Source organism: Oncorhynchus mykiss, chromosome 2, assembly GCF_013265735.2.
Source record: "Oncorhynchus mykiss isolate Arlee chromosome 2, USDA_OmykA_1.1, whole genome shotgun sequence".
In the NCBI taxonomy this organism is placed as follows: domain Eukaryota; kingdom Metazoa; phylum Chordata; class Actinopteri; order Salmoniformes; family Salmonidae; genus Oncorhynchus; species Oncorhynchus mykiss.
The window spans coordinates 14,000,788-14,023,469 of NC_048566.1; the positions used below are offsets into that span (position 1 = coordinate 14,000,788).

The window sequence follows — 22,682 nt, forward strand, 5'->3', positions numbered from 1 at the left end:
ATATAGACGGCATTAACACTATATAGACATCATTAACACTATATAGACATCATTAACACTATATAGACAGTATTAACACTATATAGACGGCATTAACACTATATAGACGGTATTAACACTATATAGACAGCATTAACACTATATAGACAGTATTAACACTATATAGACGGCATTAACACTATATAGACGGTATTAACACTATATAGACGGTATTAACACTATATAGACAGCATTAACACTATATAGACAGCATTAACACTATATAGACGGCATTAACACTATATAGACAGTATTAACACTATATAGACAGTATTAACACTATATAGACAGCATTAACACTATATAGACGGTATTAACACTATATAGACAGCATTAACACTATATAGACAGCATTAACACTATATAGACAGCATTAACACTATATAGACATCATTAACACTATATAGACAGCATTAACACTATATAGACAGCATTAACACTATATAGACAGCATTAACACTATATAGACAGTATTAACACTATATAGACATTAACCGTCTGGGAGCATTAACTATAGATACAGTACCGTTCAAAAGTTTGGGGTTACTTAGAAATGTCCTTTTTGAAAGAAAAGACCATTTTTGTCCATTAAAATAACAACATATTGATCAGAAATACAGTCTAGGCCTTGTTAATGTTGTAAATGACTATTGTAGCTGGAAACGGCAGATTGGCGAGTTTCAGAATAATTTGTTTCTGGTCATTTTGAGCCTGTAATCGAACCCACAAATGCTGATGCTCCAGTTACTCAACTAGTCTAAAGAAGGTCAGTTTTATTGCTTCTTTAAATCAGTACAACAGGTTTCAGATGTGCTAACATAATTGCAAAAGGTTTTCTAATGATCAATTAGCCTTTTAAAATGATAAACTTGGATTAGCTAACACAACGTGCCTTTGGAACACAGGAGTGATGGTTGCTGATAATTGGCCTCTGTACGCCTATGTAGATACTCCATGAATAATCTGCCGTTTCCAGCTACAATAGTCATTTACAACATTAACAATGTCTAGACTGTATTTCTGATCAATTTTAAATGGACAAAACAAGGACATTTCTAAGTGACCACACACATACACACACACATAATTAACTGGCTGGGAGCATTAACAGTCTCAGGGTTCTCCACAGGATTTTTAATAAGGTGGTGTTTTTTCAACACCTGTAACTGCCATTTCATGCAATCTAGAGCAAAAAAATGCCTTAATGATATCAAATAAAGTTACAAAAATATATAAATAATGATATATTTTTATGATTATATAGTGGCGCTGCCTGTCCGGAAGGTGGCGCACTGCCCGCCTTACATTCTTTGGGGGGGAACTCTGAGTATACAATATACCTGTATATACAGTATAAACTGGCTTGGAACCGTATATATACACACAGTATAAACTGGCTTGGAATATACTATATACACAGTATAAACTGGCTTGGAGCAGTATATACAGTTGAAGTCAGTTTACATACACTTAGGTTGGACTCATTCAAACTCATTCTTCAACCACTCCACAAATTTCTTGCTAACACACTATAGTTTTGGCAAGTCGGTTAGGGCATCAACTTTGTGCATGACACAAGTCACTTTTCTAACAATTGTTTACAGACAGATGATTTCACTTATAATTCACTGTATCACAATTCCAGTGGGTCAGAATTTTAGATACAATAAGTTGACTGTTTGGAACAGCTTGGAACATTACCGAAAATTATGTAATTGCTTTAGAAGATTCTGATAGGCTAATTGACATAATTTGAGTCAATAGGAGGTGTACCTGTGGATGTATTTCAAGGCCTACCTTCAAACTCAGTGGCTCTTTGCTTGACATCATGGGAAAATCAAAAGAAATCAGCAAAGACCCCAGAAAAAAATTATAGACCTCCACAAGTCTGGTTCATCCTTGGGAGCAATTTCCAAATGCCTGAAGGTACCATGTTCATCTGTACAAACAATAGTACGCAAGTATAAACACCATGGGACCACGCAGCCGTCATACCGCTCAGGAAGGAGATGCGTTCTGTCCCCTAGAGATGAATGTACTTTGGTGCCGAAAAGTGAAAATCAATCCCAGAACAACAGCAAAGGACCTTGTGAAGATGCTGGAGGAAACGCGTACAAAAGTATCTATATCCACAGTAAAAACAAGTCCTATATCGACATAACATGAAAGGCCGCTCAGCAAGGAAGAAGCCACTGCTCCAAAACCACCATAAAAAAGCCAGATTACGGTTTGCAACTGCACATGGGGACAAAGATCGTACTTTTTGTAGAAATGTCCACTGGCCTGATGAAACAAAAATAGAACTGTTTGGCAATAATGACCATTGTTATGTTTGGAGGAAAAAGGGGGAGGCTTGTAAGCCAAAGAACACCATCCCAACTGTGAAACCGGGGGGGCAGCATCATGTTGTGGAGGTGCTTTGCTGCAGGAGGGACTGGTGCACTTCACAAAATAGATGGCATATTGAGGAAGGAAAAGTACGTGGATATATTGAAGCAACATCTCAAGACATCAGTCAGGAAGTTACATCTTGTTTGCAAATGGGTCTTCCAAATGGACAATGACCCCAAGCATACTTCCAAAGTTGTGGCAAAATGACTTAAGGACAACAAAGTCAAGGTATTGGAGTGGCCATCACAAAGCCCTGATCTTAATCCCATAGAAAACTTGTGGGCAGAACTGAAAAAGAGTGTGCGAGCAAGAAGGCCTACAAACCGGACTCAGTTACAGCAGCTCTGTCAGGAGGAATGGGCCAAAATTCACTCAACATTGTGGGAAGCTTGTGGAAGGCTACCCGAAACGTCTGACCCAAGTTAAACCATTTAAAAGGCAATGCTACCAAATACTAATTGAGTGTATGTAAACTTCTGACCCACTGGGAATGTGATGAAAGAAATAAAAGCTGAAATAAAATCATGCTCTACTTTTATTTTGACATTTCACATTCTTAAAATAAAGTGGTGATCCTAACTGACCTAATACAGGGAATTTTTACTCAGTAAACGTCAGGAATTGTGAAAAACTGAGTTTAAATGTATTTGGCTAAGGTGTATGTAAACTTCCAACTTCAACTGGCTTGGAGCAGTATATATAGACACAGTATAAACTGGCTTGGAGCAGTATATCTACACAGTATAAACTGGCTTGGAGCAGTATATATACACAGTATAAACTGGCTTGGAGCAGTATATATACACACACAGTATAAACTGGCTTGGAGCAGTATATATACACACACAGTATAAACTGGCTTGGAGCAGTATATATACACACACAGTATAAACTGGCTTGGAGCAGTATATATACACAGTATAAACTGGCTTGGAGCAATATATCTACACAGTATAAACTGGCTTGGAGCAGTATATATACACAGTATAAACTGGCTTGGAGCAATATATCTACACAGTATAAACTGGCTTGGAGCAGTATATATACACAGTATAAACTGGCTTGGAGCAGTATATAGACACAGTATAAACTGGCTTGGAGCAGTATATATAGACACAGTATAAACTGGCTTGGAGCAGTATATATAGACACAGTATAAACTGGCTTGGAGCAGTATATATACACAGTATAAACTGGCTTGGAGCAGTATATATAGACACAGTATAAACTGGCTTGGAGCAGTATATATAGACACAGTATAAACTGGCTTGGAGCAGTATATATACACAGTATAAACTGGCTTGGAGCAGTATATACACACAGTATAAACTGGCTTGGAGCAGTATATATACACACACAGTATAAACTGGCTTGGAGCAGTATATATACACACACAGTATAAACTGGCTTGGAGCAGTATATATACACACACAGTATAAACTGGCTTGGAGCAGTATATAGACAGTATAAACTGGCGTGGAGCATACAGTATGTCTATAGAAAATACCTCTTGGAGAGGCAGACAAGAACATGCAATACCCTTTGGTAACGTTACCAATGTTCTTGAATGTTCTTGTCTGCCTCTCCAAGAGGTATTTTCTATAGACACATATATAAATATTTGCAAATAAATTCATTTTAAATCCTACAATGTGAACCTATCATGAAAATTACAGGCCTCTCTCATATTTTTAAGTGGGAGAACTTGCACAATTGGTGGCTGACTAAATACTTTTTTGCCCCACTGTGTGTGTGTGTGTATATATATATATATATATATAGCGACTTACAGTCATGCGTGGATACATTTTACATATGGGTGTTCCCTGGGAATCGAACCCACCAATCCTGAAGTTGCAAGCGCCATGCTCTACCTACTGAGCCATTCAGGACCATAAGAACATGTGCACATTTGAGAACAACAAAAAATATGTATTACCTATGATTCCAAAGGAATAAAGTGAGAGCTGTTTTCCAAGAAGGTCCATGCTTTTCTGTAAAGGTGTTTTAGGGGCCTCCTCTGCTTGCATCATCTTAAAAACCTCTCCAAATTCAGAATTTTCTCCTGTGCCTATGACGATACCCTATAAAGACAAAAACAAAAAAGTTACACAATGATATAAGACGTTATTAATCACAATCTGTAACTTTAATTTCCAGCCAGAAGTGCTGCTCCATAATTTATTGGTAAACTGTTGGGATGGGTCATGTGACATTGTGGTCAACCATGACCTTCAACAGACATCCTAGGTACCTTGGCTTTGCCACATCGCACCAGGGTTCCCATGAAGGCCACATTGCTGCGGGAGGTGATGTCATTGTTGGTGGGCTGGTGGGACGTGGACTTGGAGCAGGGCGTGGTCTCTCCCGTCAGACTGGACTCATCCACTGATAGGTCAGTTGCCTGGGAGAGAGAGAGGGGTGAAAGGGTTGCCAGTCACTTCAGCAATTATTTTGCTGCCAGCTTTTTGTTGTTGTGTAGAGCTAGTGAAGTCTCACCCTTTGCAGATCTATATTTATGTGTAAGAGTGAGGACGACAATATCTTTTACAGCTTCTGAACAGGTGTGAGTGTATAACATACCTCAAAGAGTCGTAGATCAGCTGGGACTCTCTCCCCAACAGAGAGACAGACCGTGTCTCCAGGGACCAACTCCCGAGCCAGCATGCGCTCCAGATGTCCTTCCCTCACACTAGAGGGGGGAGAGATGGAGAGAGACAGAAACGGGAAGAACAAGACAGTGAGCGAGACAGAGAGCGAGACAGAGAGCGCACGAGAAGAGAGAGAGACAAACAGGGAGAACGAGACAGAAGACGAGATAAAGAAAGAGCGAGACAGAGAGCGAGACAAAAGATAGAAAGCGAGACCGAGAGAGAGGAGAGGGAATTGAACTGTAATCAGCAATGACCATGCTAATGCTACAGTATGCAAGCTATCCTGCACTATGCTAGTTCCACCACCAGCATCCAAGGGCAACAGCTTGTAGCAGCCTGGGGATATGGAAGAGAGAGTGTGTGTGTGTGTGTGTATTTTGAGGGGAGGGGGGGATCTTGTGTTTGAAGTGCAAATCTGGCCCTCTGGATCCTGTTTGAAGTGGAAATTACATCCATATCTCCATGTCCCCTTTACACTTCTTTCAGGAGGCACCAGTGCTTTCTTTATCCCAGGATGTGTGCACTAAGTCTATGGGAGTGACGATGGTCCTAAGCTGCTTCCACTGTCATGTTTGACTGTCATTCCATATGTAGATACAATTAGTGATGGGTGAGTAAGAAAAACATAGCAGAGAGCATTGGGGCTGAGAGAGGCAGTGCTCACCAGTGGCATTCTGGAGGCACAAGTTTTCCCAGCTCTTCAAGGGACTTCTCGGAGCGGTATTCCTTCAGAGAAACAGAGCGAGCATAGCTGAAACAACTCTCTACGAATGTCTTTGATCAGTTCTCATGCCCCTCATAAATGATGGAACAGCAATGCATTTCCAATGTTCTCTCTACGGAGACGAGCCCCACACACACACACCCGTCTGTTCTGTACCACTGTGATCCATTTGGCATCTGGCTTTGTGCTCTGAGAATACACCATGACATCTGCACAGAAACACACTGACTGACTCCCTGTCACAACTAACACAGTTCACAGAGTGAAGGCAAATACAGAAGTCTCACCTGGACAAAGGCAACTGTAACCACTATTATAATGGCCTGTCAAGGAGAAAAAGAGGGATGGGGGAGAGAGAGAGATATATAATAGGTTAGCGCTTAACTCCCCATTCTCTGTAGTACCCAGTCTAATCCGTTGTCAGACACATTTCTGGAGCACCATAGAATTACTCACATTACTAAATGGTATACTATAAATAACCTGTGTGGTGATGGGGTTCCTTACCACTGTGATGCTGATGGCATCATCAAACTGGTGCATGAGCACACTGATGACAGCAGAGGCCAGTAGCAACATGATGAGAGGATCCTTAAACTGGGGGAGGGAGAGAGAGAGAGAGAGAATACCATCATTGAGCTGCTGCACTGCACGATCAATACCAATGTTCCACATCTGATGTGATCCGTAGTGACTTGTGTGAGTGTGTGTGACTGAATGAGTGAGTGTGTGACTATATAGAAGAGACACAGAATAAGGGTCTCTGTACAGAGAAAGTCAGAAGCCCATTCATTTGTCAAACAAGGTCCTGGAAGCTGCCGGAAGGTTGTCACACACACATAAGGTATACTGTATCTCAATGACACAGTAATACTTTCAATGACACGGCAAACCTCCAACACAGTCAGAAACTACATCTCCTCTACATGTGAAACTTCTCTGGCAGGCAGAGCGAGAGTAATTGCTGAATGTAGCCTGGTTCCTTTGGCGGACAGAGAGACAGAGAGAGACCAAGGGAGACAGACAGAGAGAGAGAGTAATGGTTGAATGTTGCCTGGTTCCTCTGGCAGATAGAGAGAGAGACAGAGACACAGAGAGAGACAGAGCGAGAGAGAGTGTAATGGCTGAATGTAGCCTGGTTCCTCTCTGGTTTCTTCCTAGGATCCTGCCTTTTAGGGAGCGTTTCCTAGCCACCACGCTTCTACATCTGCATTGCTTAGCGTTTGGGGTTTTAGGCTGACTTTAGAGGCGAGGGGAGACTGACTGATCTACAAATCACCTTGCATCATAAATAACTACTTAATATTATTTGCAGATCAGTCAGTCGGTCACAATGGACATCATGGCTTTGATGCTCTCAAATACGGCCACTGACTGCAAAGTGGGAGGACAGGTCCAATCTGTCATGTCTGGGCAAGACACTAATTAGCCAGCCAATGGCGCTGTCGCTCCCTTTGCCAGGATAATTGAGGCGGCATGGCGAGCGGACAAAGCGCTGAGTCTACAGTAATTGTGTTCAATACTTACATAGGGGTTCAAAATCAGGTAGGAGTGACAGTGTTTGATTAAAGGCCTCCAGAGCCCTGGTTTCCTGGTTACTTCTGACAAGAACAAGATCCCCCTATAGGCCCATTACCTTCCTAAATGCTGACATCACACTCTGGGATTTATCCTGTACACACAATTACCTCTGTAGTCAGTAGGGCTCCCTGTAGTCTACTAGCATCTGGAATTCAACTGCTCTGCAGTTACTTGTCTGTTCTGCCTTTCACATGAATTAACACAAGGACATCACAGTCTTTGACCACTATGTACCCACTGTTGGACTCTCAGAGAGATGGATTCAACACCACTATGTACCCACTGTTGGCCTCTCAGAGAGATGGATTCAACACCACTATGTACCCACTGTTGGCCTCTCAGAGAGATGGATTCAACACCACTATGTACCCACTGTTGGCCTCTCAGAAAGATGGATTCAACACCACTATGTACCCACTGTTGGCCTCTCAGAGAGATGGATTCAACACCACTATGTACCCACTGTCGGCCTCTCAGAGAGATGGATTCAACACCACTATGTACACACTGTTGGACTCTCAGAGAGATGGATTCAACACCACTATGTACCCACTGTTGGCCTCTCAGAGAGATGGATTCAACACTCTATGTACCCACTGTTGGCCTCTCAGAGAGATGGATTCAACACCACTATGTACCCACTGTTGGCCTCTCAGAGAGATGGATTCAACACCACTATGTACCCACTGTTGGCCTCTCAGAGAGATAGATACAACACCACTATGTACCCACTGTTGGCCTCTCAGAGAGGTAGATACAACACCACTATGTACCCACTGTTGGCCTCTCAGAGAGATGGATTCAACACCACTATGTACCCACTGTCGGCCTCTCAGAGAGATGGACCAATAGGTACAGTGCTTTTTAGAGCGCAGTCTGATAACAGTGATAAATGACTCTTCACGCCACCAGTTTATCCTTTGGGATGCTAAAAATTGATGAAAATCTGTAGCGGCAACGAGGTGCAGCGATGGGGGAGATAATGATGATGATGATGCCAAACTAAAGCCTTGTGCTGCTTTCTCACTTTGCTGCTAAAAATACTGGTGAGAAGATCACACACACAAAATTTGGATCTGAGCTTATAATGGTATCATCCAAGAGACAAGGGAGAGATGGAACTGATGGTGGGATCCTCCAGGAGACAGGGAGAGATGGAGCTGATGGTGGGATCCTCCAGGAGACAGGGAGAGATGGAGCTGATGGTGGGGTCCTCCAGGAGACAGGGAGAGATGGAGCTGATGGTGGGGTCCTCCAGGAGACAGGGAGAGATGGAGCTGAGCTGATGGTGGGAGCCTTCAGGAGACAGGGAGAGATGGAGCTGATGGTGGGATCCTCCAGGAGACAGGGAGAGATGGAGCTGATGGTGGGATCCTCCAGGAGACAGGGAGAGATGGAGCTGATGGTGGGGTCCTCCAGGAGACAGGGAGTGAGGGAGCTGAGCTGATGGTGGGATCCTCCAGGAGAAAGGGAGAGATGGAGCTGAGCTGATGGTGGGAGCCTCCAGCAGACAGGGAGAGATGGAGCTGAGCTGATGGTGGGATCCTCCAGGAGACAGGGAGAGTACCACATTGCTGCTCTGTTCTGTACAGATAACCTGCCTGACTGGCACAGCCCAAACTAGTGACAGATTAAAGACCCGAATGCTTGTAGCTCTTCACTCAGTGTGTGTGTGTGTGTGTGTGTGTGTGTGTGTCAATACTGCTTATGACAGATTTCACACACACACACACACAAACAAATTAGCTAGCTAGACTGGACCATCTCTGGTAGTTCAGTAACTCAGTAAAGGCATGTCAGGCCTCAAGCCATAACACAGAGGAGGAATCTGATCTGGCAACAGAGGAGGAATCTGATCTGACAACAGAGGAGGAATCTGATCTGACAACAGAGGAGTCAGGGGAGTGGGGGAATGGCACCCTCCCAAGTCAGACGATAGGGAGGGATGAATACAATAGTGGTGAATGAATACCCTGATTAATATTCTAGATAATTGTTATATGTAATCTTGAGTAGTGCCCTGTACTGGGCAGTACTGCCTTTCTATGGACGCTGACCCTGTCACCTAGGGGAGTTAGGTTTGGGTCTTACGCATTTTGGGACAAATGGTGTTGAGAAAATACCATAAAATGGAGAATGGAGAATGGAAAATGGTGCTACTGATAACCAGATCAGAGGCTGTTCTGGTTCAATCTGGCTAGATCCAAAGTGCCTCAGTACTTTAAAAAATATATATATATATATTTTTTTTTTTAAAAAGGATTTCCCCCCTGCAATTTAAACCAACCAAAGCTCCGAAGTACAGCAATGGTTCATGGCATAATTACGTATTTTTCTATATGTTTCCATGGCAACAGGAGGGTGCATCTCACGTCAACCACGTGATGAGTAAGTGGCTGATCTTTCATCTTCAGCAGGGTGTCAAAGGGGGTGAAACAAAGAAGGAACAGAGAGAGAGGGGGTGAGAGAGACGGGGGGGAGAGAGCGGGTGGGGGGGAGCAAGAGAGAGGGGGGAGAAAAGAGAGGGGGGGAATGAGAGAGAGGGGGGGCGCGAGAGAGAGGGGGGAGAGCAAGCGAGAGAGAGGGGGGAGAGCGAGCGAGAGAGAGGGGGGAGAGCGAGCGAGAGAGAGGGGGGAGAGAGATTGAGAGAGAGGAGAGGGGGGGGGGGGGGGCAGCATCCCTCATTCTCTCCATCTCTCAGTGTGAAGGAGAAAAACAGCCTCTCAGGGCGGCAGCTCTATATTTATCCGACCGCTCATCACTTTGCTTCTGGCCATGGAAGACAGAAACCAGGCAGAATAGAGCGGCCCAGTTTTTTCCTCCTCTTCTCTCCCTCCCTCCCTCCTACCCCAGAGGACACTGGGAGCTTTTGTCCTTGCAAAAGAAGTCAAGAGCAATCCAAGAGCGGGGCGGAGGAGGACAGCAGGTGATCTGTGATATTTCACATGTACTAAACACTACAGCATGTAGGGAGCTGCTTCTGAAACCTGAATCCCTACTGCAGCTTCGGCTTCAGCACTCGCTGGAAATGTCTTGTCAGTGGTGGGATGCTGTGCTAGAACTCCTGTATCAAAGCCAGGATGTATCAGGTGAGGGTGTTCCCCTTTCTGCTTATTTAGGCTTCACACACATGTACTACAACGCTATAATAACGGTATGAATTTCAGCTTTCGGTAGCTTCCCTTCACTCTTCAGGGAATTGTACTTTTTCAGCTTGACGTTGACAAGCGATTTGTAGTTCTATCCTTCACTCTCCAGGGAGTTGTACTTTTTCAGCTTGACGTTGACAAGGGATTTGTAGTTCTATCCTTCACTCTCCAGGGAGTTGTACTTTTTCAGCTTGACAAGACATTTGTAGTTCTATCTGCCACTCACCTGGGAGATGTACTTCCTCCAGAGAGGCTCCTCCTCATTGATGTCGAACTCATTCCAGCCATGGTAGGCACGGCGACGGGTGACCTCACTGTGGGTCAGGCCGTACTGCAGGTCAGCCTGAGGGAAGGAGCATGGTTACCAACAACAACGGTGTTAGGTGACTAGCGTGTGACGATGAGATGAGGGACTCACCCTTCAGTGTGCTGGTGCTGTTTGACAGTTCAGTGATGCTGACTAGGCCTAACTTGTGTCACCTAGCCATCTTAAGATGGATGCACTAACTAAGTCGTCTGGATAAGAGTGTCAGTTAAACGACTCAAATGTCTATGCACTAATGGTAATGGAATAAAATGTTAGTAAATTGTACATTTTTCACTGTGCCATACGTACCTGCAGGACACACGTTACTTCGTTCACTGGTAATTCACTGGCTTTTTTTGAAGTTAGTACTGGAACCATGGTCTCATCTTCACATTGGGGTTGTCTCTCAGAAAGCTGCAACAGACAGACAATAACATTAGGAGAAACAAGACATATCCATTATCCTTGTATATAGCCCCGGTATTGGTATTTTATCATGTTACTATTTCCTTTAGTTTATTTAGATCATTTTTCTTACTTTTTTAAAATTCTGTATTGTTAGTGAAAGGCTGGTAAGTAAGCATTTCACAGTAAAGTCTACATCTGTTGTATTGCACATGTGACAAACAATTTGATTTGATTTAACACAATCAAAAATGTAATCCCTTGCATATTTAGTGTAGTCCAGGCAGCATGATGCTAAAACTACACCCACAGAGATTAGATGGTAGCCCTTCTCATCACACCATGACCTTTGCTATATCATAGCTTGAAGATGAAGGCTGCACTTCGCTCCACTATGCTGATGTTCTGCCGTTAGGTCAGATGTTCTACTGACCCCCAGGTTCACCAGGCAGCATGATGCTAAAACTACACCCACAGAGATTAGATGGTAGCCCTTCTCATCACGCCATAACCTTTGCTATATCATAGCTTGAAGATGAAGGCTGCACTTCGCTCCACTATGCTGATGTTCTGCCGTTAGGTCAGATGTTCTACTGACCCCCAGGTTCACCAGGCAGCATGATGCTAAAACTACACCCACAGAGATTAGATGGTAGCCCTTCTCATCACGCCATAACCTTTGCTATATCATAGCTTGAAGATGAAGGCTGCACTTCGCTCCACTATGCTGATGTGCTGCCGTTAGGTCAGATGCTCTACTGACCCCCAGGTTCACCAGGCAGCCAAACAATATCACTCATACGATGTCACCAAGATCAGGCATACCAGGACTAAGGCTCAAACATGTTTCATGACAATCAACAAATCAACAGCTTTTTTGTGATAGTTTTTTCAAAAGACAAAAAAAGCATGCTGGGAAAAGAGTACTTCACAACAATGTACCATGTGCCAACTGGTTGCAATGCAGAGCTAGGTTATCTAATCCATCAACTGAGGTCCAGCAAAAGGCAGTCTGCTGTGCTCCCTCTGCCAACATAGACAGTCAACACCTGTGGTTACTCGTCAGTCCTCCTCGTCAAACAAACCATCTCACTCTGTTACCGTAGAGAGGATTGTAGGCAGGCGATGACACAGCAACCGTATGACAGGCAGGGGGATGAATGACCTGTTCTGTGCATCTTCATCTCTCCCGGCCACACCTCCTGGTCCTGCCCGTAACATCTACTGCTAAAAAGGTATCCAACCAACATCTGTCTGTGTGTCTCACAACTCCCCCAGAACAACCAAAATCCCACTCCTTCTCCTCCCTCGCCTGGTGTCTTCCCTCTCCTCTCCACCATTCAGATGAGACAAAGTATCTTACATAAGTAAGGAGGCTGGAGAGTGTTCTGTTAGCCTGAGAGGATTCCATCTAATTAAGAGTGACAAGAGCTTAAACATGGATCAGATTCTCTCTGTCTGTCTCCCCTCATCTTCACTCCCTCTCCCCTTCTCCCCCCCTCTCACTCCACTTGGTGTAGAATAATGAATGAAAAGGTCACACTTCTTTCTGTGGAACTGAAGAGCTCTAGAAGAAAATCTGTAGAGAAGGAGAGGGCCTAGAGGCATGGAGGAGTGAATGAGTAGAGAACCCTCGCTCCTCCTCTCCTCGTCCTTCCTCTCTCTTTACCATCTTCCAACCGCTCTTTACTGCTCTCTCTCTTTAGTCTTCCCCCTACTCAGGTTCTGACAAGAGGCAGAAATTCCCCCTCTACAGGGTTACTCATTTCCTGGCCAGCCAGATAGGCCTGCAGGTCTTCCAAACAAGTTGTGTTCTCATCTATAGATTCAGAATAATGAGGCAAGTCAAAAACCTACTGCTCGATCAATCAAAAAAGCCAACAAAACAAATGTTTATCTATTTTACACAGAAAGACACTATAGTTAGCTAAATTAAGAGATTAAGTGTCCTTCTTATACCAGGGGAACATCCCCAGAAAGGGTTTGCATTCACTTGGTGTAATATAACCTAACAGACACATACAATTGAATACACCCTAACAAACACACAATCTATCAAAGCTCTCCAATAGTGCTGAGCGATGTCTTTTAAACAACTAATTGACCTGTGTTTTTTTTCTGTGAGCTCAATGCACACATTGCACAGTTTCTCTAGAGATGAATCAGATCCAAGTCTGAACCGTGCGATGTAATGGGGGGTTGTAGTTTCCCACAGGCCAATAATATACATAGTTTAGAGCATAAAACGTGGTAATTAACTACAATGACCATAATCCATTGCGCATCTTCTTGTCCGGTCTGTGTTTATTTTACGCCTGCTACAGGAGAATAATGCACTATTGTGAGGGGATATAGAGAGCCGCTGTTGCATCACGAGGTATCATCTAAGTGATTGATAGTTGATAGTCAGCAGTCATAAAAGTATGTCTTGTTTACTTTGAATAACTACTCAAATATCTCTATAGAGATGAGATGACTTGGAATGAAATAATAAAGTCATCAAATAAAAAAAAAGTGTAATATACACTAATATTTTATTAAAGTAAAGTGTTGTGAATAACTGATAAGCAGTAATGGACAGTCACTAAAATCACGGGACTTTTATTAATTGTTTTATTCTGTGTTGTTACAGCATTTCAACCCACATAATGCATAGTGCATTTAATATTGTTTAAAAAAAATAAAAACCCTTGATAATTATTTATTTTAAATCGAACCGAAATCGAACAGACCTCAAAAAGCACTAATCACTCAGCACTACTCTCCAACCCTGGTCCTGGAGAGATACCCTCCTGTAGGTTCACACTCCAACCCTGGTCCTGGAGAGATACCCTCCTGTAGGTTTTCACTCCAACCCTGTTCCTGGAGAGATACCCTCCTGTAGGTTTTCACTCCAACCCTGTTCCTGGAGAGATACCCTCCTGTAGGTTCACACTCCAACCCTGGTCCTGGAGAGATACCCTCCTGTAGGTTTTCACTCCAACCCTGTTCCTGGAGAGATACCCTCCTGTAGGTTTTCACTCCAACCCTGGTCCTGGAGAGATACCCTCCTGTAGGTTCACACTCCAACCCTGGTCCTGGAGAGATACCCTCCTGTAGGTTCACACTCCAACCCTGGTCCTGGAGAGATACCCTCCTGTAGGTTCACACTCCAACCCTGTTCCTGGAGAGATACCCTCCTGTAGGTTTTCACTCCAACCCTGTTCCTGGAGAGATACCCTCCTGTAGGTTTTCACTCCAACCCTGTTCCTGGAGAGATACCCTCCTGTAGGTTCACACTCCAACCCTGTTCCTGGAGAGATACCCTCCTGTAGGTTTTCACTCCAACCCTGTTCCCAGGGAGCTACCCTCCTGTAGGTTTTCACTCCAACCCTGTTCCTGGAGAGATACCCTCCTGTAGGTTTTCACTCCAACCCTGTTCCCAGGGAGCTACCCTCCTGTAGGTTCACACTCCAACCCTGTTCCTGGACAGCTACCCTCCTGTAGGTTTTCACCCCAACCCTGTTCCTGGAGAGATACCCTCCTGTAGGTTCTCACTCCAACCCTGTTCCTGGAGAGATACCCTCCTGTAGGTTCTCACTCCAACCCTGTTCCTGGAGAGATACCCTCCTGTAGGCAGTGGCAAGTTGATACCGTGAGAAAGGGGCTTTGAAAGAAAGATGAGGTTGGTGATAGGGCTAGGTTACTGCTGTACGCTGACTCACCTTCCCCTATGCTCACTACCAGCTTCTTAGTGTAAACACAGAGCCAAATCAAACAGAAACGGAGCTATACGTCAGCGTTCCTACTCTCGCTTCAGAACAACTGTGATTAGGAAGACAAAGGAGGAAGGATTTTCCCTACTACAATTTGATCATAAGTTAATTCATCCACTCCATCCTGTGTCCCTGACTGTGTCAATCCATCACATTTCACTCCACATCACCTTGTCAATCCATCTTGTTGGAGACCCCTGCCATAAACTAACCCTACATGGACACAGTGACAGACTAACCCTACGGACACAGTGACAGACTAACCCTACGGACACAGTGACAGACTAACCCTACGGACACAGTGACAGACTAACCCTACAGACACAGTGACAGACTAACCCTACGGACACAGTGACAGACTAACCCTACGGACACAGTGACAGACTAACCCTACGGACACAGTGACAGACTAACCCTACGGACACAGTGACAGACTAACCCTACGGACACAGTGACAGACTAACCCTACGGACACAGTGACAGACTAACCCTACGGACACAGTGACAGACTAACCCTACGGACACAGTGACAGACTAACCCTACGGACACAGTGACAGACTAACCCTACGGACACAGTGACAGACTAACCCTACGGACACAGTGACAGATTAACCCTACGGACACAGTGACAGACTAACCCTACGGACACAGTGACAGACTAACCCTACGGACACAGTGACAGACTAACCCTACGGACACAGCGACAGACTAACCCTACGGACACAGTGACAGACTAACCCTAAGGACACAGTGACAGACTAACCCTACGGACACAGTGACAAACTAACCCTACGGACACAGTGACAGACCAACCCTACGGACACAGTGACAGACCAACCCTACGGACACAGTGACAGACCAACCCTATATGGACACAGTGACAGACCAACCCTACGGACACAGTGACAGACTAACCCTACGGACACAGTGACAGACTAACCCTACGGCACAGTGACAGACTAACCCTACGGACACAGTGACAGACTAACCCTACGGACACAGTGACAGACTAACCCTACGGACACAGTGACAGACTAACCCTACGGACACAGTGACAGACTAACCCTATGGACAGTGCAACAACAGTGCTGTTAATTTGACTAAACTTTCTAACCCATTGGCAAACCGCATTTAGGCTATGTTACCACCAAGCAAACAAAGAGAACTTAGTAACCTAGCCCACAGAGAACTCAGTAACCTAGCCCACAGAGAACTCAGTAACCTAGCCCACAGAGAACTCAGTAACCTAGCCCACAGAGAACCAAACACACAGAGCAATCTGTCTCTCACACACACACACACACACACACACACACACACACACACGGTGTTGGGTCCAGGTCCATTATAGGACCAAGCAGGCCAGGGTTCAAATGCATAGAGTATTTAAATATTTGTATTTAAAAATAAAAATGTGTCTGTGTATTTGAGTATTTTCAAATACATGCCCAAACATCAAGTTTATTTACAAATACATTCTAATATTAAAAATACTTGTATTTTCAAAGAGAAAATATCTAAATACTTACAACATGTCTTTGAAATAAGGCCTTATTGAAATAGCCTAAATGGTATTTAAACCCTGGTCTGTTTACAGTAGTGCATTCATCACAAGGTAGCTAGGTGAGAGAACAACACACTACAGGTGTTGTTTCCTGGTCTAGGTCAGTCATTATCTTTATAAATCAGGCTGCTACCTGTCAATATAAACAGGTTGAGTGGCTGAATCACAGTCTGGGGAATCTGTTTCTCCCTCTTTCTCAAGCAAACAAAGAGAAAATCAGTGGCCTATCACACAGAGAACCAAACACACAGCTGCAAATTGTCTCACGCACACCCTCTCTCACAAAAAGACAGGCTAGACTTGACAGACTGCACATACTATTATAGGTGTAGTTACCGGGTCCGGGTCCTGGATGGCCATTATCGTTGTAGATCAGTACCTGTCAATATCAACAGGTTGACTGGCTGAATTAGTTTGTCTCTCTCTCTCAAGCTAATAAGAGGCAATAGGTACAATCGGAGTATTGTGCTTCCACAGGGTCTGATCTGAACATGGTCAACACACGCCTACTTTAACACACGCCTACTGAGTAGCCATAGGGAGGAGGAGCACCAGGATCAAATAGGAGCAATCAGCTCAAATATGGAAAGGAAAGATCGGATCAAACAAGACCTGTTGAGAGGTCAATGGAAAGGAGAGATCAGATCAAACAAGACCTGCTGAGAGGTCAATGGAAAGGAAAGATCGGATCAAACAAGACCTGTTGAGAGGTCAATGGAAAGGAGAGATCAGATCAAACAAGACCTGTTGAGAGGTCAATGGAAAGGAGAGATCAGATCAAACAAGACCTGTTGAGAGGTCAATGGAAAGGAGAGATCAGATCAAACAAGACCTGTTGAGAGGTCAATGGAAAGGAGAGATCAGATCAAACAAGACCTGTTGAGAGGTCAATGGAAAGGAGATATCAGATCAAACAAGACATTGTGAGAGGTCAATGGAAAGGAGAGATCGGATCAAATAAGACATTGTGAGAGGTCAATGGAAAGGAGAGATCAGATCAAACAAGACCTGTTGAGAGGTCAATGGAAAGGAGAGATTAGATCAAATAAGACATTGTGAGAGGTCAATGGAAACACCACACGAATGCAATAGAGTTCAAGAGATGGCCATGAGTTTTTGGAACACTACAGGAATCGAGCTGGGCGGTACGGGCAAAAATCCATATCGCAATAAATTGCCCTGAATTGATGAGATAACGATAAATAGAATAATAGGTTTATGACATTTAAAAATATATATATGATATACTAGTTTGATGGTTGTAGCCATCAATTGTCCCATTAACAATCACCCATATTAGTAAACTTACTTCAATTCAAACTTCAAATGTTTCTAGTATAGGCTCGTAATGAACAATATCAGCAAAATGCCTGCGGTAAGTGATCGGTGTTGATCATTTTTGGTTTACTGTCCCAGCTCTATACTGGAATGTTTTGTACTAAAATATACAAATATTATTATCTGACATTGTCCAGACGTTCCAGGTAGAGGGAAGGAGTGTGCAGAGAACATTTCAATAACAGCTAGCCAGGCTAAGATGCTTTCATAGTGACTCAGCGAAACATAGAAGCCATGCCAATGAACAAACAAAGACTGCTCTTTGCACCGATAGAGGGCTGCTAGGGACTGTCACTGTTACTTGTGGGTAAGTCTGCAGTCAAGACAGAAGAAGAGACAGAGATTGGAAAATTCCTACAAATCGCATGACTTCCGCTTGTTTCCACCCAGAACAATGCTAGATGCTAGAGGTCGACCGATTATGATTTTTCAACGCCGATACCGATTATTGGAGGACCAAAAAGGCCGATACCGATTAAATCGACCTATTTTTTTTTGTTGTTTTTTTAAATAATAATGACAATTACAACAATACTGAATTAACACTTATTTTAACTTAATATAACACATCAATAAAATCAATTTAGCCTCAAATAAATAATGAAACATGTTCAATTTGGTTTAAATAATGCAAAAACAAAGTGTTGGAGAAGAAAGTAATATGTGCCAATATGCAATATGTGCCATGTAAAAATGTGTGCCATGTAAAAAAGCTAACATTTAAGTTCCTTGCTCAGAACATGAGAAAATATGAAAGTTGGTGGTTCCTTTTAACATGAGACTTCAATATTCCAAAGTAAGAGGTTTTGAGTTGTAGTTAATATAGTATTTATAGGACTATTTCTCTCGATACCATTTGTATTTCATTAACCTTTGACTATTGGATATTCTTAGGCACTATAGCATTGCCAGTGTAACAGTATAGCTTCTGTCCCTCTCCTCGCCCCTACCTGGGCTCGAACCAGGAACACATAGACAACAGCCACACTCAAAGCATCGTTACCCATCGCTCCACAAAAGCCGCGGGGGGAATAACTACTCCAAATCTAAAAGCGAGTGACGTTTGAAACGGTATTAGCGCACACCCAGCTAACTAGCTAGCCATTTCACATCGGTTACACCAGCCATCAGGCTGATAGGCTTGAAGTCATAAACAGCACTGTACTTGCGAAGAGCTGCTGGCAAGACGCACTAAAGTGCTGTTTGAATGAATGATTACGGGCCTGCTGCTGCTCAGTCAGACTACTCTATCAAATCAGACTTAATTATAACATAATAACACACAGAAATACGAGCCTTTGGTCATTATTATGGTATAATCCGGAAACTATCATTTCGAAAACAAAACATTTATTATTTCAGTGAAATATGGAACCGTTCTGTATTTTATCTAACGGGTGGCATCCCTAAGTCTAAATATTCTTGTTACATTGCACAACCTTCAATGATATGTCATAATTACGTAAAATTCTGGCAAATTAGTTAGCAATGAGCCAGGCAGCCCAAACTGTTGCATATACCCTGACTCCGCGTGCAATGAACACAAGAGAAATTACTAGGCAAGTCAGTTAACCCACAGTTCCTAGGCCGTCATTGAAAATAAGAATGTGTTCTTAACTGACTTGCCTAGTTATATAAAGGTATAAAAAAAAATATTTTACAAATATCGGAAATCGGAGCCCAAAAATACAGATTTCCGATTGTTATGAAAACTTGAAATCGGCCCTAATTAAATCGGCCATTCCAATTAAATCGGTCGACCTCTACTAGATGCTATTGTTAAAAAAACACAATAGCATGGGCGTTATAATATTTACCGTCACATCAGTGTGAATAATGATGTGTGCCAGCTGATGGGTGTGCCAGGTAAGCAGGCACACAATGAAGATTGTAGCCTAACTCTTCAGCCTATGAAAGAGCTCACCTTGCAGGTCATTCTTAAGGATTTGCAAAGAAAAAAACATTTCATCCAACGTTTTCTACATAGCAAAACACGCCTATACACAACACAGGGGCACAAAGAGAAACTGTTGAAAATGACTAGGATCATTAATGTTCTGACCTTGCAATACAGAGGCAGGGACTCAGGTGCCCTTAAGAAAGGCCTTATTATGTCCTTCTACAATGTGTTCAGAGGGGCCATTGTTGAACAAGACAATAGCGATTGAGATACGCAACCTGACAAGGGTTTCAGAAAAAGCCCACCCATTACCTACTGTAGGAAGTCGCTGGCTTCAGCCCACCCATTACCTACTGTAGGAAGTCACTGGCTTCAGCCTACCCATTACCTACTGTAGGAAGTCGCTGGCTTCAGCCTACCCATTACCTACTGTAGGAAGTCGCTGGCTTCAGCCCACCCATTACCTACTGTAGGAAGTCGCTGGCTTCAGCCCACCCATTACCTACTGTAGGAAGTCACTGGCATCAGCCTACCCATTACCTACTGTAGGAAGTCACTGGCATCAGCCTACCCATTACCTACTGTAGGAAGTCACTGGCATCAGCCTACCCATTACCTACTGTAGGAAGTCGCTGGCTTCAGCCCACCCATTACCTACTGTAGGAAGTCACTGGCATCAGCCTACCCATTACCTACTGTAGGAAGTCGTTGGCTTCAGCCTACCCATTACCTACTGTAGGAAGTCGCTGGCTTCAGCCCACCCATTACCTACTGTAGGAAGTCGTTGGCTTCAGCCTACCCATTACCTACTGTAGGAAGTCGCTGGCTTCAGCCTACCCATTACCTACTGTAGGAAGTCGCTGGCTTCAGCCCACCCATTACCTACTGTAGGAAGTCGCTGGCTTCAGCCTACCCATTACCTACTGTAGGAAGTCACTGGCATCAGCCTACCCATTACCTACTGTAGGAAGTCACTGGCATCAGCCTACCCATTACCTACTGTAGGAAGTCACTGGCATCAGCCTACCCATTACCTACTGTAGGAAGTCGTTGGCTTCAGCCTACCCATTACCTACTGTAGGAAGTCGCTGGCTTCAGCCCACCCATTACCTACTGTAGGAAGTCACTGGCATCAGCATACCCATTACCTACTGTAGGAAGTCGTTGGCTTCAGCCTACCCATTACCTACTGTAGGAAGTCGCTGGCTTCAGCCTACCCATTACCTACTGTAGGAAGTCGCTGGCTTCAGCCCACCCATTACCTACTGTAGGAAGTCGCTGGCTTCAGCCTACCCATTACCTACTGTAGGAAGTCGCTGGCTTCAGCCTACCCATTACCTACTGTAGGAAGTCACTGGCTTCAGCCCACCCATTACCTACTGTAGGAAGTCGCTGAAGTAGTTGAGCGGCCTTTCAGGTTATGTTGATATAGGCCTTGTTTTACTGTGGATATAGATACCTTTGTACCTGTTTCCTCCAGCATCTTCACAAGGTCCTTTGCTGTTGTTCTGGGATTGATTTGCACTTTTCACACCAAAGTACGTTAATCTCTAGGAGACAGAACGCATCTCCTTCCTGAGCGGTATGACAGCTACGTGGTCCCATGGTGTTAATACTTGTGTACTATTGTTTGTACACAAGTCAACTTAGTGTATGTAAACTTCTGACCCACTGGAATTGTGATACAGTGAATTATAAGTGAAATAATCTGTCTGTAAACAATTGTTGGAAAAATTACTTGTGTCATGCGCAAAAACTACAGTTTGTTAACAAGATATTTGTGGAGTGGTTGAAAAACAAGTTTTAATGACTCCAGCTAAAGTGTATGTAAACTTCCGACTTCAACTGTAGGTATTCGGTATAAACATGCAATCTAACCATGTGTAGAACAGAAACAGGTGATGACAAATGTTGATCTGTGGTGCAAATGACAGATCTGCTTGAGGGGGCATGAGGGGGCATGAAAATAGTGTGCTGCTGAATCTAGTTAGGTTAATAATAGAAAGTGGGCTATCTTGGACACTGGGCAGGGTCTGCTGGTCCAGTGTATAGACTCAATGCCTGAGGGCCAGATAAATGATTAGACCACAGGCTATTACCGTCCTTCTCTCACCCTGGGATTTACTGGCATGGGGGGGGGGTTGGGCGGCGGAAAAAAAGAAAGAAAGCATTCTGGTAATAGAGGCCCAATTTGCCTAACAAAATGTGCACAAACTAATAGCGAAATCACAGATGCTATTAGCTAAATGTTAACGAACGAACGAAAACAAACAAACTACTTGCAAAGACAGGCAAATCCAGCTCCTAATGCTATACAAGCATAGCCAGTAGCTACCGAATGTCATTTACAAGAAAGAGTGAATGAGAGAAATTGTGCAAATTAACAAAGTTGTGATGAAGGCTTTTCTGAAGGAAGAGCAGCGTGTTTTCGGGTGGCTCCAGAGTGGCGCAGCGGTACTGCATATTAGTGCAAGAGGTGACACTACAGTCCCTGGTTCGAATCCCAGCTGAATCACATCTGGCCGTGATTGGGAGTCCCATAGGGAGGCGCACAATTGGCCCAGCGTCGGTCGGGTTTGGCCACCATGGTAAATAAAAATGTCTTCTTAACTGACTTGCCTGGTTAAATAGAGTTTAAAAACAGAGGAGAGGGGAAGAAGAACAGAGGAGGAAAAAAAAAACAAGTCGGAAGCACAGGGAAAAATGGCAATGTACAGATAACTCACCCAGAACTTTTTGATTTCTGGCAGAAAGACATTATAAGATATCAGATGGCAAACATTTAATAGTGAATTGTAGTGTAAATTCATCTCATGTGCGCTGCAGATTTTGCAATTTTCAAATACCCCGGTATAAAGTACAGTGCATTCGGAA

At 43.7% G+C, this 22,682-nt stretch overlaps 1 protein-coding gene across 4 annotated transcripts in view; it reads right to left on the reverse strand.

Moving 5' to 3' along the window:
• LOC110534084 (calcium-transporting ATPase type 2C member 1) overlaps positions 1-22,682 on the reverse strand; it is a 46,593-nt gene that overhangs the window by 19,502 nt on the left and 4,409 nt on the right. For 2 of the 4 annotated variants that reach the window (XM_036961932.1, XM_036961937.1), the window contains exons 2-9: positions 11,155-11,259; positions 10,765-10,881; positions 6,316-6,405; positions 6,096-6,131; positions 5,749-5,810; positions 5,014-5,122; positions 4,685-4,834; positions 4,370-4,514 (exon numbers count right to left, since the gene is read on the reverse strand). In XM_036961932.1, coding sequence (XP_036817827.1) covers positions 4,370-4,514; positions 4,685-4,834; positions 5,014-5,122; positions 5,749-5,810; positions 6,096-6,131; positions 6,316-6,405; positions 10,765-10,881; positions 11,155-11,259 — 814 coding nt within the window. Of the gene's footprint in view, positions 1-4,369; positions 4,515-4,684; positions 4,835-5,013; positions 5,123-5,748; positions 5,811-6,095; positions 6,132-6,315; positions 6,406-10,764; positions 10,882-11,154; positions 11,260-16,888; positions 17,012-22,682 lie in introns of those variants that run through there. The other 2 variants (XM_036961933.1, XM_036961928.1) reach the window with 2 other exon arrangements.